This window comes from Erithacus rubecula, assembly GCF_903797595.1.
Source record: "Erithacus rubecula genome assembly, chromosome: 2".
Lineage (NCBI taxonomy): Eukaryota > Metazoa > Chordata > Aves > Passeriformes > Muscicapidae > Erithacus > Erithacus rubecula.
In genome coordinates, this window is record NC_136685.1 from 29,869,577 (window position 1) to 29,884,024 (window position 14,448).

Here is a 14,448-nt window from a genome sequence, read left to right on the forward strand (position 1 = left end):
AAAACTCATTGTTGATCGGTTCTGTTTAAACAAGAAAGAAAGCAGGGCTGTTAATCTAGTGTTTAAAAGCATTCAAAGTGTTCTACCTCTTCTGTCAGTAATAGGAGGGTACATGAATCCTGCTAAAGAGATGACACATAAAATTAGGCCTCAGTAGGCAACCCTAGAGACATTATTCCTTCTTCCAAGAATATCACAGCCCAGTCCTTCCCATTTTCGTAATAGAACTAATGAGATTATTAATTACATTCTTGCACCACTAACACTAAGCAATTCACCATTTTATTTTGCAAAATTTGGATACAGTACTCAGATAAAAAGTTCTATTAAATTTTGACATAACTCTGGTATTCCATTTGCTCAAATTATTTATTTTACATGACTTTTATCCAGTGGGTCCAGTGGGAAAGATATCCACATACTTCAATTTATACTTTTTTAAAGGATTTCTTGAGCTTCCTTAATGATTGACTTACACTTACTCCTCTTTATCTCTCATTTTACGACAGGGATGAAACAATTTTCCAACTACAGACTTTGTAGCAGCAGTTGATGTAACTCAAGTGGATGGTATCACTTTGCTTTCAGTCTGAGGATGTTCAGAATGGGAGGCTTATGGGGAGGTACTTTCTTACCTGAGACTCAGGTCATGTAAGGACCTGCTAATTATTATCAGGCCATTTCGTAATGGCCTTCACTCTTAATTGAAACTGTCAAATAAGATTAGACTTCACATACAGGCACACTGAAGGCAACACTGAACATTCTGTGTGTGAAATAGAAGGGAGGGAATTTCTGCATGAAAATACTCCTGGTGCTCTGAGGAAAAATTAATACTACTACTAAATAAACAAACAAAATCCCAAAACTTTTCACAATTGGGCTTTCTGAAAATAAATCTCAGAGTCTGGCATTTTTACACTGCCAGAAGCAGTCTCTTCAATAAACTGGCCACATTTCTAAGAATAAAGCAATAATAAAAATCACTTAAGATTTTTTTCTTCTCCTTTGAAAAAGAGCATTTTGGGTAGATTGTTCAATATAAACAATCCTTTGAAAAAGAGCATTTTGGGTAGATTGTTCAATATAAACAATCCTTTTATATGTGGAACATTTTGGGGTATTTGAGAGGTTTTATGTTGAATTATTGAATTTAAAAAATAAAAACAAAAAAACCACCTTATGTAATACCAAGGGTAGATCACATTTTCAGGAAAGATCAGAAACCACTGTCTTGTCACAGGAATCCTGAAGATCAGATTACTCTGTGTTTATGCAGTGTTCTTTGTCCTCAGCAGTTGCATTCCAGTAACTTACTTTTTTTAATTTACTGTAGGTACCTGATTTAGACTTATGTCACTTTTTTCCACTAAGCAATCTCTTCAACTCAGTCTAACTGTTCTTTTCTCACTGCAAGTAAGGCATGTGAGAGAAGGGTGCAGTCATTAACATTTTCTGTGAATCCAATCCAACCAGCCTTTCTCATTGCTCCATTTGCAGATGGTTACTTGATCTACATTGTCATGGCCTTTCCTCCTTCAGAAATTTCTATTAAAAAAAGACAAAACTTGCATCCTTCAAGGTTTGATATTCATAATTAATCTATGAAAGATTCCAAGGATCCTCCAAGGATCTCCACTGTTATTAATAAGACATCCACACAAATGAGCATGAGTGAAGGAAGAGTTTACAAATTTGACCAATATTTTAAACTCTTATCAGCATTTTAAGCTCCATGGGCACACTGTCCCTTGTATTTACTGCTAAACGCTCCCAGAGAACCCACTTAATTGCAACAAAAAACAGACAGCAATTCTCACTCTGGTGCACTTCATTGAGATTAAAGATATATTGGCAGCTATAGTCAGTTAAAACAAAAAAAAAAAAAAAAAAAAAAGCATTGAAAAATATTACAAGGTGAAGACAGAAAAACATTTCTTTTTTTAATTTTAAGCACAGCCCAAACAGTAGCCTTTCCCACTTGGAAAAAAATAGGAATGAAGCAGAATACATTTGCATTTCAAGTGACAAAGTTTAAAAATCAAAATATTTTAATAACCACTAATTGTGAGACATCCCCTTGCTCATTTATTCTATCTTGGACTAACAGTTACTCTACAGCTGAAAGCCAGTTTAACACATTCTGCAAGTTTTTGAGGGTACATTACCCTTATTCTGTAACTCCAGCAACATGAATACAACACTGTAAATAAAATCTTAAAAGCTACTATTTGAAAGCTGTGGCTGTACTATGCAAATAAATTATTACATGGAGTTATAGAGAGCTAGCACACTGGAAATGCTGCCTCATTCCAGTTTATCCAGACTTACACATTTCAACTCTTAGGCTACACAAGCAATTAAGTAAAACAGTCATGTGATTATGTGATAAATTAATAGCTTTGTTTAAAGTTGCTTTTAGAATAAGCTACTGGACCATGCAATTTTTAAATAAATATCCAATCCTAGAAATACAATTCATTTAAAACTGCATTTATACTTAATGCTATCTTTTCATCCAGATAAAAATAAATACATGTTTAAGAACAAAACCAAATCTCTTACTAAATAGTTTGCAGAATTTATTAGGTCTCTTTTAATATACTCCATACTTTATCAAGCTAGTTGCATATAAAGTGATCTCCACCATATACATTACAGTTTGTGCATCATCTAAAAAAAAAGTCACCAAAAAGTAATATTTTACAGGTTGCAGTTAACTTTTAATTAACCTAAAGGTGAATCCATCTGTAATTTAAGACACTAACCTGCACATTGTGTCTAACTGCAGTATTTAAATTATGTTTCACAGCAAGCTAAACCTGCATTTTAGGGAAAAATGTCACTTCCATCTCTAATCTACTTCCTTAACACCGCAAAAAATTAATGTGGTGTTCACTCCAAATAAGGAGAAAAGTAACCAGTTCCCTTAAAACAAAGCCTGCTCAGAATACATACAATTTTTTAAAAAAATTAAGAAACTCCTCCAAGTAAAAGGAATTCACCCAATGTATGAATCAAAAAACCTTTTAAGTTCTTCTTGATTAATGCTTGGTGTTGCTCATAAAAAGCAAAACCAGCAAAAAAAGTGAATTAGTATTGGATATGACTTAACGCAAAGACAATTAGAAAAATATACCTGCAACAAGCATGTCCCAATTTAGATCAATCTTTTAAAGGGTCTCACACAGATAATTAACAAATAGGTCTTCTGGCATTTTCATAGGATACTCGTTTACTGGCCAGGCACATATATTGTAAATACACAAAGAATCCAGAGTGCTGAAGTTTACAGAGCACTGGAAGGATTTAATATAACACAGGTGGGTAGGACACAGGAAAAATATTTAACAACTTGTATAAATATATTAAAATCTCAGCAAGAAATGTAGGAGCCCATGCACACAAGACAGTAAATCAAAGAAAACATTTAAGACTTGACTTCTTCCAACAGCACTGACACCTGAATTCTGGAAAGTCAGCAATTTACAGCATCTTATAACCATCTCTCTCCACACAATCTAAATGTACTGAATCATACCAACATGACATAGCACATGAACAAGCAGCAGATGCATCAAGGGAACAGGAGCTATATGCATCATGTGGCCTGCCCAGTTAGAGGCAAACATCAGAAAAACTGTTTCTGACATAGGCTGAGATACAATCAATAGAGCTAATTGTATACCCGTCATTTTCAGAATTAATCCACAGTATGGGAAAGGGGAGCTTTAGGTAAAAATTATGCACCCAGTCTCAGAAATGACAGAAGCAGAGACTTGTCTTTCAAAAACTGGGTCCATTCTGGACTGGCCTTGATGCACATGCAGTACAGTTATTTTCAGAATGCAAGATTAATTAGGAATGTCTGCACTGGTGTTTCGATTGCCATATTTGTGATGAATGAACAGCAATACCACTCCTAAGAAGAAGCATATGGACCCAACAGTGATGTAAGCAATTCCTAGGAAGGGATTTTTGCCTCCCATCCATGAAATGGTGCTCAGGATCATCCTTTTTCGTCCATCAAAACTGTGTACAGGATAATCTGAAAAACATTTAGGAAAACAAGAAGCAAGTGTCCAACCCCAGCTTGAAGTGGGCACATGAAAATTTGGGTCATTTCACTCAGGTTCCAAATACTAACTGCTGCCTTGGGAACTGGAATTGCAAATATTAAACATTCAGCTGTTCTTTTTGGCTAAAGCTAATCTGGGCATTGTCAGCTACTTCAAAACAAAAGCCATGTTAGGAGACACTAAAACCCTGAAGAGTAAAATGCATGATTTTGTGGGTTTATGAAAGCAGCTTCAATAAAGTGAGGGCAATATAAATTTTAGTCCTTGTGTCTATTTTACTACAGAATTTTTCTTTATGTTCATTCAGTTTTACATGCACTCCCCACACTTTTACAACAAAGGAAAACACTGCAATAGCTATATAAAAGGTATCATTAAGTGTTCTTGAATTTTAATAATTCAGTAACTATGACAACTGTCCTTCTCTAGTCTCTTGCATTTCTACCTAATATTTAGTCTCCCCAAAAAAGAATGACAGACCTTCACCTGATCCATGACTCTGTCATTTTTGTGACCTTCAGTCAGTCTGCCTTTCATTGCAGTTTGAAGTTACAGTTCTTAAATTCCTTGGCTACCAGCTACCTCTGTTCTTTCCTTTTTTCCTATGCTTTTTTTAAATTCCTTCGCAGCATGCAACCAATCTGATTTCCCTGTCTCTATGAAGCCATTCATGCTATAAAACTAGCACAGAAGTAGAAGGTAACAGTCTATCTATGTTTCAGTGCCAGTTTTCAACCACAGCTCAATACCATCTTTTTTAAGAGATGGTAAGAAAAAAGGCTAGTTGAATCTGATAACTTGCCAATATATGCTTCTGTAATCCAGCTAAGGCCTGCTTTCAAAGGATACTGTATGCAATATCCAAAGAATATTTTCCAGCCTGTAAGGTAGGCTGAAAGTTATTCTTCCTTTCGATGAGACGATAGAGCTTGCGAAACGTTGGCAGAGCAGCTGTGCGCATCCACACGATGAAGTCCTCATTGATGAAACCGTTGTTGTCAGGCTCTGGGTCAAGCATATACACTGGCTTGGGCCAGTTCACAGGTTTTGTTGTGCCTAGGTTTAAACAAAAATAATAAAGTATTTCAAATACAGGATGGAGTAACACACTGGCTCATCAAAATCCACTCTAATATCACAAAAAACCACATTAACTTCTAAACAGTATGAACAGACAGGCTGACTCACTACTATTGCAACACACTGGGCTGCATAAGAACTTTTTATTTTGTGGTTTAAATTGTTTGAATTCTGTAAGTAAATAACGTAATTCATGACAGCACTATCTATTTGTTTAAACAATTGATGTGGGTAAGAAATCATGTCTCAAAGCACTGCTTGGTGGGTAATTCTCCATTATGATGGCAGATCCTCTGCCCAGTTGGTAGAATTTGAGAATAATTTCCTGAACTAGGAGCAAGTAATGTTGTAAAAAACATTTCAGATGTCCAAATGCTTTTGCTACTGCTACTGGAAATACAATTCCACATTGTATTAGCATAAGGTATCTGCTTTTCCAAGGACAGCCATCACACTGACAACACATTACTTGGCTATGACTAAGCAAGAAACCCACATCAGGTTAAGCCTGAAGTAAATACCTTACATAAACACATATGCTCTTAGGGCCCTTAGAAGACTTTTCTGACATAGTACCCAAAGGAAACTTTTATTTGCCGAACTGTATATAACCTAAAATATGAGACACATCACTCACTTCTAATAAGAAAAAAACAATCAGTTTTTTTAGAGAACAGCACAACCTAGCCATAGAAACATTCAAATGAAAACTCCATATACAGAGTTTAATTTAACAACTGCAAGATTTCTGTGTAAGCTAAATCCAACCATGATAGGACTTGTACTGGTCTTGACTTGAAAAAAGTAATTAAAATTTCTTTACAAAGGCTAGTATGGGACAATATTTTGGATTTGTGCTGGACAGGGTGTTGATAAAGAGTGATATTTCTGTTATTGCTAAGCAGTATATGCCAGCATCAAGGCCTCTTCTGCTCCTCACCTCACTCCACCTGTAATGAGACTGGGGGTCCAGGAGAGATTGGGGAGGGACATGGATGACCAGAGAGATATCCCATATCACAGAAAAGGGCAGCTAGAGGTAGGCAGGGGACTCAGATCACAGTGAGCAATTATTTTCTTTTGCATTACTTGTTTTTTCTTGGGTTTTGTTTTCCACTTTCCTTGCTGTGTTTTTGGTTTGGTTGTTTGTTTTTAATTACTAAGCAGTCTTTATCTCAACCTATGTGCCTTTTCACCTTCAGCCTTCCAGTTCTTCCATCCAGTAAGCAAGGGCATAGTTAGTGAGACACTGCATGATGCTTAGCTGCCAAGTGGGGTTAAACTCCAGTAGCATACATTACACATTTTTTAGTATTCAGGGTACAAAAAACCAATATATATTTAAAACTACCAAATTAATGATTAAAAACCAAACACTTTCATTAGAAACTTGCAGCATTTATTACTTCAAGACAACCTTTCAAATAGCAGAGTAGTCCTTAGCTTGGATTTCTTCAGAGAACATTTATTTAGCGCATTCATTAAAATGTCAGTGAGGCAAAACTCTGAAATTAAAATGTGTTTGAAATCAAAACTGAAATCAAAATGTACTTGAAGCATTTTAGTATTCTTAAAATTTCACTTTTTTTTTTTTTTTTACCTTGGAAGAGCGCAGTTAAGTTGTTTCCATCTCCTGTAGGATTCCTGAATTTTACATTTTTATCTGTCCACCATGCAATGCCTTTTTTGATCAAAGGAATCTGAGTCCTTGTGTCATTATCAATGCGGTATAACTCCAGTGTATCTAAAGAAAAAATCAAATTAGAAGACCAGCTGCAGAAACTTTCATTAGACAGATGATCTTGATAACACTGAAACAATTACCTCCAGGAGAAAACAAAACAAAAATAACTGGGCGAGGCATTTACTATCTGCCTGACACAATCACAAGCTGTTCATTTGCTAAGAATCAAGTGAAGTAACTAAGAATCACTGTCTATGAGACAGCAGTTACATACATACATATCCATATATGATATCTATGTTTCTACATCTGCAGTAGCAGATTCTCACAACTGGTATTTCCATCCTTTGCATGCTATGAGATTAAATTATTCTCCTAGCAATTCTGAAACAAGTACAAGCAGTACACAATATTTATTTTATTCCGAACAATGAAATCATGTTAATTCAAAACAAAACAGCCCACAGTATCTTTATTCAGAATAATGTGCAACACAACAGAAAACATACACTAGATCACAGACCCCTATAAATGATAACTTTAAATTGTTACCATACCATTAAACATACTGTTGGCAATAGCTCCACAAGGAGCAATGGGTTTGTCCTCATTTGTGCGGTAAGGCTCACATTCCTTACTTGGATTCTGACAGTTAGAAAGAAAAAAGGCAGATGAGTCTGTGCTGTTTTATACAACTAACCTGCTTTTTACATTATCATCATGAATTATAATACTTTATAGATATTTTCAGTTAAAAATACAGATTCCTTATGGTTGCCCACTGTTATGCAAAAATTCTAGTACCTCATTATCATGAAACTAAATACTCTATGTGGTGTATCTATGCAACAGTCAGAAATCAGTTGCTCATTCATATCCAAACATGAATACCTACATGTAGTGAACTGTTGTCTCCATTTAGCTGGCTGTCATCTCGAGATTTCACATAACGACGGTGGTTTTGATAAAAGTTGGAAAGTCCATAATACATGAATACATTGCTCTGCAAAAAGCAAGGCAGGGAAAGAGGGATTTCATTCACACAAACCTGCAATTTTAAGCTCTTAAACTCTTAGGTTTATAGCAACATTCATAAAGTAAGAACCTCAATCCTCTCTTCATACTGAATACATAAAAGTACTATCCTAACAAGGCTTAAGTCAAACAATAAAAACGTGCCACCAACTACCAGAATGATATTCACCAGCATTAATCCCAATGTCTGTCTTGTCCAATGTAGAACCCATAAGCCTCATTTGCCTCCAATCTGCCAGAAAGCACTTACCTTGTATTTCCAATTCCTGCTGAACTGAGATATTTTAAATAATGCAGGAATAGCTCATCTACTTTCCAGCTATGTGACACATAGGGTAACTCTGAATGTGTAAAACACAAGCACTCTTAATGTTGTCTTAATGTTAATGCTTGCATACTTAATGTTGTACATTTCCAGATAAACAGAGGCATTAAGAGACATCTCAACCCTGTTGATAAAAAAGGTAACACAGAATTTAGACCCAAGTTCAAAGGAAAACTAAAAATAATCCTCTAAAACAAAAAAAAAAAAAAACAAACTTAAGTGACAAAAGTTCCATTTTCAATATGAAATAGATCATATAAACCGTTTTGACTTCATCCTGCATACAGGGCAGCATACCTCAAATGAATGTTCCAGTGTGAAATTGATGGTGCATGTACAAGGGCTGTCCCAGGACACATTTAAGCATTTGTTGCAGGGACTAGAAGGTTCTGTTCCTGTGTAGTCAATCTATAATAGGTAAAACAGTCATTAATTTACAATGGGACACTTAAGAAAAATCATTATTAAGCCAAAGAGTTGTTGTGACATTTATTTCGCAATTATATCTCAACATTATAAGAGTACATTCAGGCCTATCTGACAGCCCCAAGAAGTCTCTTCCAACCTTAACCATTCTGATTCTGTAAACCAGTTTTTGATTCTGACTTGATTTCAGATGCTAACAAATTTGACACTGAGGTGAAATTACTCCCAGAGCAAAACCAAATAAAACCAACAAGCATCCCGTTCCAGCCCCAAACCCACCTCAAACCAACCAACCAAAAAAAACACCACAAAACAAAACCAGCAGACACTCCAGATAATATGATGCTTCCAAACACACACACTGTGAAAAGCAGATCTCAGCTTTTACAGGCTTTCCAGAGAGATTAAGCTTTTAGAAGTCTACGTACTTAAAAAATGACGATTTACAATAGAAAACTTGCTTTGTTGACCATTTTTAGCCACCTAATTAGAAGAAAAAATTTAAATATCACTTAATGCCCAAAAATTGTCCTGAAACAGTAAAGATTAATACACTAATACTGTTTTGTCAGGCATGGTAGAACAATCAATACATGGACAAGAAAGACGATCAGCATGAATCTGGCTTATATAGTATGTTCTGTCTTGAATACTGTAGCCCATGAAAAGCATTTTTTTTAAATCTGTACATTCAGCCTTAGCAGCCACAAGCTCACCCTACAGTCCAAGCCAACTCAAGTAGCTTGACCACATTAGCTCTTTCTCATATACAGGTCCAGCAAGCGTGGCAGGAGAAGGCTCACATCTGCCTATAAAAGATATACTTCTACACTTACCATGAACTGCCTATTCTAGAATTTAGACTCAGATTGGTGAAATACATACCTCACTGCAAAAAAACCTGTGCAGCAGCAGTAGCATTTAAGCTACAACATCTATACAGTAATTTGAAAGGCTTCTGCAAGTGGCTTGTCCTGATTTATGTTTGTAGTGAAAGGCATAACTAAGAACTAGTGATTTATCATTGGTCCTAATACCCGTGTTAAGATCAACTAAAACAAATACACAAGGTGTGTTCAGGAAAGAACTGAATCCTATTTTCCTCAGCATCCTCTTCAAGGTCTTTCTTCCTGTGATTTCTCCAGTATCTATTAAACTGCAATCAGCTCCATCAGCAAGCACTTTTATTGATTGGCATTTGCTCTGCTGCCAGATTTCTGACAGACAAAACCTACATGCTAATGAGCCTAGCTGAAACTAGAGAGCTTCAGAAGCTATTAGCTGGCAGAGAGGGAGATTGAGAGAGGATCACCATCTTTGCTCCTCAGCTGAGCAAGATATTAAGTTTATGCAGATCTAGAAATAGCACTGCTGAGCAGCCATGACAAGCTCTGTTTAGCTACAGCAGACAGACCCCACTGCTGCTCTCAATGAACAATGCATCCCATTAGTTGAAGGCTAACTCGGGGGGGGGGGGGGGGTGTTCTGTTAAAGTAAGCTGAAGCAAGCATTTCCTTTAGAAAGAACTTGCCAGTGTAAGAAGTTTTAGATCAAGAGCACACGTTAAAGACTAAGATTGCAAAAGACCTAAAGAATTCACTTTTAAAAACGTAATCAACTAAGTTCTGTGGAGCATGAAATTGATGCATATTGAAGCAGGACCATGTTTTGATGCACTGTTATAAGCCTGCATGCTATCAAAGAGCTTTCCTGTACAGTAACTGCTAACACAAGTGGTTTTCTTCTGCATCCACATTTACAGATTACATTCATTAGTGAGCTTGTTTAAAAAGATGAAGGCATCCATCTTCAACTCTTGACAAAGTAACACTGACTGTGAGAACTAAGGACTGACTGTAGAGCCACATGGAGCAACAACACACCTGACCCCACCGTTCTGTCCCCTGGGAATCAGTCAACATCTGACAACCTGACACAGTGAACCCTTCCAAAAAACTGCAGATTTAAGAAGATTGGATATATCCAAGTTATTCCACACCAACGGCCTTTCAAGCTACTGATGTCTGTCAGCTGACATACACCTACAGAAGTAACATAACTACTGCATACACATATTCTCAAAACTATTTGTGATTTTGAAGACTTCATACTTTGTCACATGTCTATCCTACTCTGCTGAACCATTTCTGTATAAAAGGCAATCCATAAATCTGGTCCTCTCTGCTGTTCCTCTTTGTAGGTTTTATTAATTTTTGTATCATTTCTGACACGGGACTACAGGAATTGCACACAGGGCTGAAGATGTAGGCAACAGTAGTGTATTATCAGTTCTCCATTCCTAGCCATGCCTTAATTCCACCTGGCTTTTAATCTACCATTATGCATTTTCATGGCAGCAGTGGCAGCACAAAGATCTCTTTCCTACCCACTTAAAACTTTGTATATTCCTCACATTTTATCATAAATTAATATATTCCACCAATGCTTCTTATTCACTCTGTACATAATAAGATTAAAAAAACCAAAACAAACCAAAACAAACCATCTCCAGGAAATACAGAACTCTCTCACCCTTTAGTAACAGGCAAAAAGACTTCTACACAGCTGATTAATTTCCCACCCAAATGAACTATTTTCACAACAGACCCAATATAAATAACTGATTATACCCTTTTGAAACAATGAAAAGGAGAGAACACAACAAAACACAACAGAGAAACACAAACAAAAACCCAACACAACAAAAAAAACAAAAGAAAACACAACAAAACCCCAATAATTCTAGTACACTTAAACTGTTGGAAATCTTCCACATTTGAATTCAAGACATCTTATAAAGGAAATCAATAGAAGAGATACATTTTTCTGCTCAGTCCTTGCACCTGCAGAAGAACAGTACAGTCCACAGAGATACTAATGGCTACCATTACCTTGTCTCAGTTTACAGGCACATACACACACATTTGAGAGATATGCTACTGTCCAGGAGGTACGTGTAAATAACCACCTGTGCTTCCTCCCTCCAACTACATTTCTGAAAAAGGTTAGTCACTGCATGTAGCTTCTGGATGTCTTGTCTCCCACAGCTAAACTTACAACTGTTTGTGAATAACTTTTGGAGGTTATAACAAAAGCCATAATTCTAAGCAGGGACATATGTCATCTAAGCATATATGTAATAGCAGTGCCTTAAACTGCACCCAGCAGCAGTGTTTATAGAGTTTTGATTGCTAAAATGCTTTATCTGTGTTTTGTGGCTGCAACTATAATGTTTTTTTAATTTAAATGTTTTTTTTAAAAATTCAGCTGCCTTTAGAATGATAATCTCACTTGCAGAACGTCACTGGATAAGCACTTCATAAAACATGTATGAGGATCAGGCAACAGAACAAAAGTTTCCCCCTTCTGACTTACACAAACCCTAGAGTTTCTCCTGTCCTCACAAAAGCCTAACAAGCAGACTTTTGAGAATTTCAAAAGAAGAAAGAGCAAATCCATACAGCAAAACAAGTAAAACTCCTTCCAGTCTTGACTACCTTGAAATCAGAGAAGATTGAAGGACTGTGCCTGCCACCTGGTCTCCAATACAAATGGTTACTGCTGATGTACATACACAACCTGATTGTGTAGGGGAGCACTGGTCGTGCTCCCAGCTCACCTACAACTTTTGTGTTGGTGTGGTGTTAGGTGGAAACAGCTGAATATTGTGTTCTACCAGAACTTATCAGGAATACCTGACTGAGCTGCTTAAGCAACAACAGTATATAAAAATCGTGTAGATGCATAGAGCAGCAATACAGGCACAAGAAATTGCATACATTTTTGGACTCATGAAACTGATGCATTTCTTGTTCCCATATATCAATACAGATTCAGTCATAATGGAAAAAAATTATATTTGTCCAATTATAATTATCTAAAACTTTGTACTGCTTTACTATATGGCTGTTTTAAATGCCGCTGTCAACAAAAATTGGAGTTAGCAAGGATGGTTTTTTACTTCTCTTCATGGAGTTTTGAAAACATGTAATTTTATTTACCTTCAATATGCTAAAACAAGACAATTTAAAACTCTATGTGCCCATGTTCTCTGAAACACTTGTGCCAATTTTCAGATGTTCAGCACAACCCCAACACTTGATATAAGAAGAAACTATTTTCTAAAAACATGCTTACATATAAATTAGGATGCTGTAAAATACACTTTTGCTTTTGAGTTTTTCCCTTCTGTTTTTGTCCTTGATTATAACTGTGATTTTAACATAAAAGGGGTAAAACTGGTTTTGTTATACCTTATTTGCATTTTAAGAGCAATATGGAAATACTATTCATTCCCTACCTCATGATTTCTTTAGTCAATTGGGCTTCACTGACAACTTACTGCCACCAGCCAAGCTACTGTCTTAAACACTACTTGTTTGAAAGTGACAGCATAGTCCACTAACTGGACTGATCTGGTCCACAAAAATTCATATTCTCCAATAAAACAACACAACAAACAACCACACACCTTCTTCCCTACAATCAATCTCAGCAATATTAGCTCACCGAAACTAATAATAGCTGTCAATTGCTTCTCAAGGCTGCCCGTCCCTAATCCTGACGTTATTTCCTTACTACACAAACTGGTTCTGCTATCAAATGGATCCATCTGTGATACACAGTTCAGTTTTCAGCTAACGCTCAGCAACTTTTCACTTTTCACAGCAGCAGGCTGATTATCAGATGTAAATGACTCGAGTTTTGCAAGAGTTAATTAGAAAAAGCCATAATCTTTGATCCTTGTTTCCAAGTTTATTCTGGACACCCCTGTCTCCCATGCAGAACCTGCAACATTAAATCGTCGGTGCAGGTTAAGAATTACAGCAACACATTCATCACAGAGCTTTGTCCTGGAAATACAATTACTCTGGAACATCTGAAGATAAATAATGGACTATCCTATTGATGATGCGCATACTTTCTGTACTGCCGAGGAAAAAAAACGTGGACTGGGCTGTGTCGATTAGATGTTGGCAGTAACTTCCCTGAAGTTCCCTCGGGAGCACTGACAGCACTGACAGACGGGCCACAGTCCGTGCGGAGATGACTGTCAGCTCGGTCTCTGCTCAGGCAATTACGGGGCGCTCTGCTGACGGGCAGAGCACGGGCGCTGGGCCGGGCGGGAGCCGCCGGCGCCGCAGCCGCTCCGCACGGCGCCCGCCGGGCTCCCCGCGATTCCCGCCCCGCACAGGCCATCTCCGCCCGCCCGGCCCGGCCTCCCCCTGCCCTCACAGCCCCGGCCCCACACACCCGCCCCGCGCACCTCGTACTCGCGGATGTTGTTGGAGGTGACGAAGATGCCGATGCCGATGGGGATGAAGATGAGGCCGATGATGAAGAAGGCCGGCAGCACCGTGCCCGCCGTCAAGATGGGCTGCCAAGCCGGCAGCCGCTGCTGTTTGAAGGCGGTGTTGTCGGGCTTGCGGGTCTTCACGGCGCCCCCGCCGCCGCCGCCCACCGCGCCTCCGCCCGGCACGCCGACGCCGCCCGAGGGGTGCCCGTCCGCCTCCTCCTTGGCGCTGTAGTTCACCGCCATGGCGCCGCCGCCGCCGCCGCCACTGCGCGACACGTGACCGGGGCACCGCGCCTGCGCACTCAGCCGCGGGAGGGCACGGCGGGCGCGCGGGCGGTGACGCGCCACGGGCGCGCGCCTGCGCAAATGGCGGAGTTAGGGAATGGCGGAAGCGTCATGGCTGACAGGGAGCCGCAGGGTCATCCCGTCAGAACATCCCCGGTACTGCCGCTCTGAGCCCAAACCGCGTCACTCAGAGCCTGAGCACCTCCAGGGATGGTGACCCTCCCACCTTCCCGGGCAA

The 14,448-nt window shown here is 38.5% G+C and overlaps 1 protein-coding gene across 1 annotated transcript; it reads right to left on the reverse strand.

Moving 5' to 3' along the window:
- Positions 1–1,049: 1,049 nt before the first annotated feature.
- Positions 1,050–14,223, reverse strand: TMEM30A (transmembrane protein 30A). The gene is made up of 7 exons (XM_079299010.1): positions 13,896–14,223; positions 8,501–8,611; positions 7,739–7,846; positions 7,401–7,488; positions 6,760–6,903; positions 4,929–5,135; positions 1,050–4,048 (listed from the first exon to the last, which is right to left on the reverse strand). The coding sequence occupies exons 1-7, from the start codon at positions 14,166–14,168 to the stop codon at positions 3,855–3,857; spliced, it is 1,125 nt and encodes a 374-aa protein (XP_079155136.1). The 5' UTR covers positions 14,169–14,223; the 3' UTR covers positions 1,050–3,854.
- Positions 14,224–14,448: the final 225 nt, after the last annotated feature.